General features: G+C 65.2%; 1 protein-coding gene across 1 annotated transcript in view; it reads right to left on the bottom strand.

Moving 5' to 3' along the window:
* Positions 1–537: 537 nt before the first annotated feature.
* SNTA1 (syntrophin, alpha 1) overlaps positions 538–1,469 on the bottom strand; it is a 24,774-nt gene continuing 23,842 nt past the window's right edge. The window contains exons 6-8 of the mRNA XM_010584096.1: positions 1,213–1,448; positions 942–1,129; positions 538–630 (exon numbers count right to left, since the gene is read on the bottom strand). Coding sequence (XP_010582398.1) covers positions 538–630; positions 942–1,129; positions 1,213–1,448 — 517 coding nt within the window. The remainder of the gene's footprint in view (positions 631–941; positions 1,130–1,212; positions 1,449–1,469) is intronic.

The following is a 1,469-nucleotide window of genomic DNA, read 5'->3' as shown; positions in this document are numbered from 1 at the left end:
AGCACTGCAGAGCTGGCTTTGGTCTCCAGCCCTCAGGTTGTCTGTCTGGGGGACAGACACGCGTCCCTGTGCTGCAGGACTTGGGGACTCTCCGGGGAGTCCAAGCCAGGCAGGCAAGAGCTGCTGCATCAGCATTTTAACTGGGCAATATAAATATAAAACATCGATACAAATGGGTTCTTTGTACAGAAAATATCATCTCACAAGGCACTGGGGTGATGACCATGTGGCCGCTCGCGGCGGGCTCCGACCAGGCTTCTCCAGCTGCCGCCTGGCATCAGGGTGGAGGAAGGAGGGGAAGAAAGGACCGGAGAAGTCCCAGTGCTGCCATCCAAGAGGGATTTCACCCCACCACTGCCCCCAAACGCCCCGGGAGTGGTTTTTCCCAGCTGGATGGTGCTTTTCCTTGGTGGGGGTGGCATGACCCCGCAGGGGCTCTGGTCTCCTTGGGATGGCTTGGGGCTGTGTTTGGCCTGGAGGGAGGTGCATAGATCGGCCGGGGGCTGGGGCAGCTCTGCCCTGCGCTCCGCTCCCTCTTCATGCCAGCAGCCCCAGCCGGGTCACCTTGGCCGAGAGGAAGGAGTGGATGATGAAGACGATGGTTTTGGGGCAGGAGTGAAGGTCCAATTGCTGCAAGAAAGGAACAGAGGGATGTTTGCAATGGGGAGGGCTGTTCCTGGAGCAGCCAGGTTTCTGCTTGCAGCAGGGAGGGCAGGGACCACACAGAGCCCCGCAAACCCCACCACAGCCTTACTGGGGCCCTGGGAAGGGCTGTGCACCGTGGGGGCTGTGCGCAGTCAGGCGTGGGTGGATGGGCCGTGCCTCATCCCCACGTGCCAGGCAGGATAGGCGCTGTGCGCAGGGTGGGTGCTGTGCTCCCCCTCTCCCCTCGGGGCCGGTGGGGGCATGGGTACGGAGTGGCGAGGGTAAAGCCAACTCACAATCTCTCCCTCTGGGCCGCCAAAGTCCAGGTAGAGCATCTTGGTGCCGTCATCAGAGGACATCTGCAGCTTCTCGAAGGGCTGCTGGAGCAGGATGGTCTTGCTGAGCCCGGGCTCGGTGGTGGAGATGGTGAAGCCCTTGTCGATGTGGATGGACAGGGTGCAATCCTGCCCCTTCCACGTGCAGGCTGGGGACGAGGACAGGGGTGGGGCGGCAGCCAGCCACACCACTGCCCGGGTCCGTCCCCCCCCTCCCGGCCCCCCCGCTGACCTGCCGAGACCTCCTGGACCAATTCGGCGGCGCCGTGGGTGCCGTCCACCAGCAGGCGGGTCCACAGCGCCAGGTCGCGGGGGCTCTCCAGGCTGAAGAGGTGGGTCTGCACGCCCAGCCGGGTGCCGGTGCGCAACGCGAACGACAGCTCCGCCTCGTACAGCGCCGAGCCCTTGGCCGGCCCCGAGTGCACCAGCCTGCGGCACCGCCGCGCCTCAGCACCGCGCCCCGCCCCGCTCCGCGGCGGGGGCCACGCG

Source organism: Haliaeetus leucocephalus, unplaced genomic scaffold (assembly GCF_000737465.1).
Source record: "Haliaeetus leucocephalus isolate CR32 unplaced genomic scaffold, Haliaeetus_leucocephalus-4.0 Scaffold933, whole genome shotgun sequence".
In the NCBI taxonomy this organism is placed as follows: domain Eukaryota; kingdom Metazoa; phylum Chordata; class Aves; order Accipitriformes; family Accipitridae; genus Haliaeetus; species Haliaeetus leucocephalus.
This window is presented reverse-complemented; position numbering and strand designations above follow the sequence as displayed.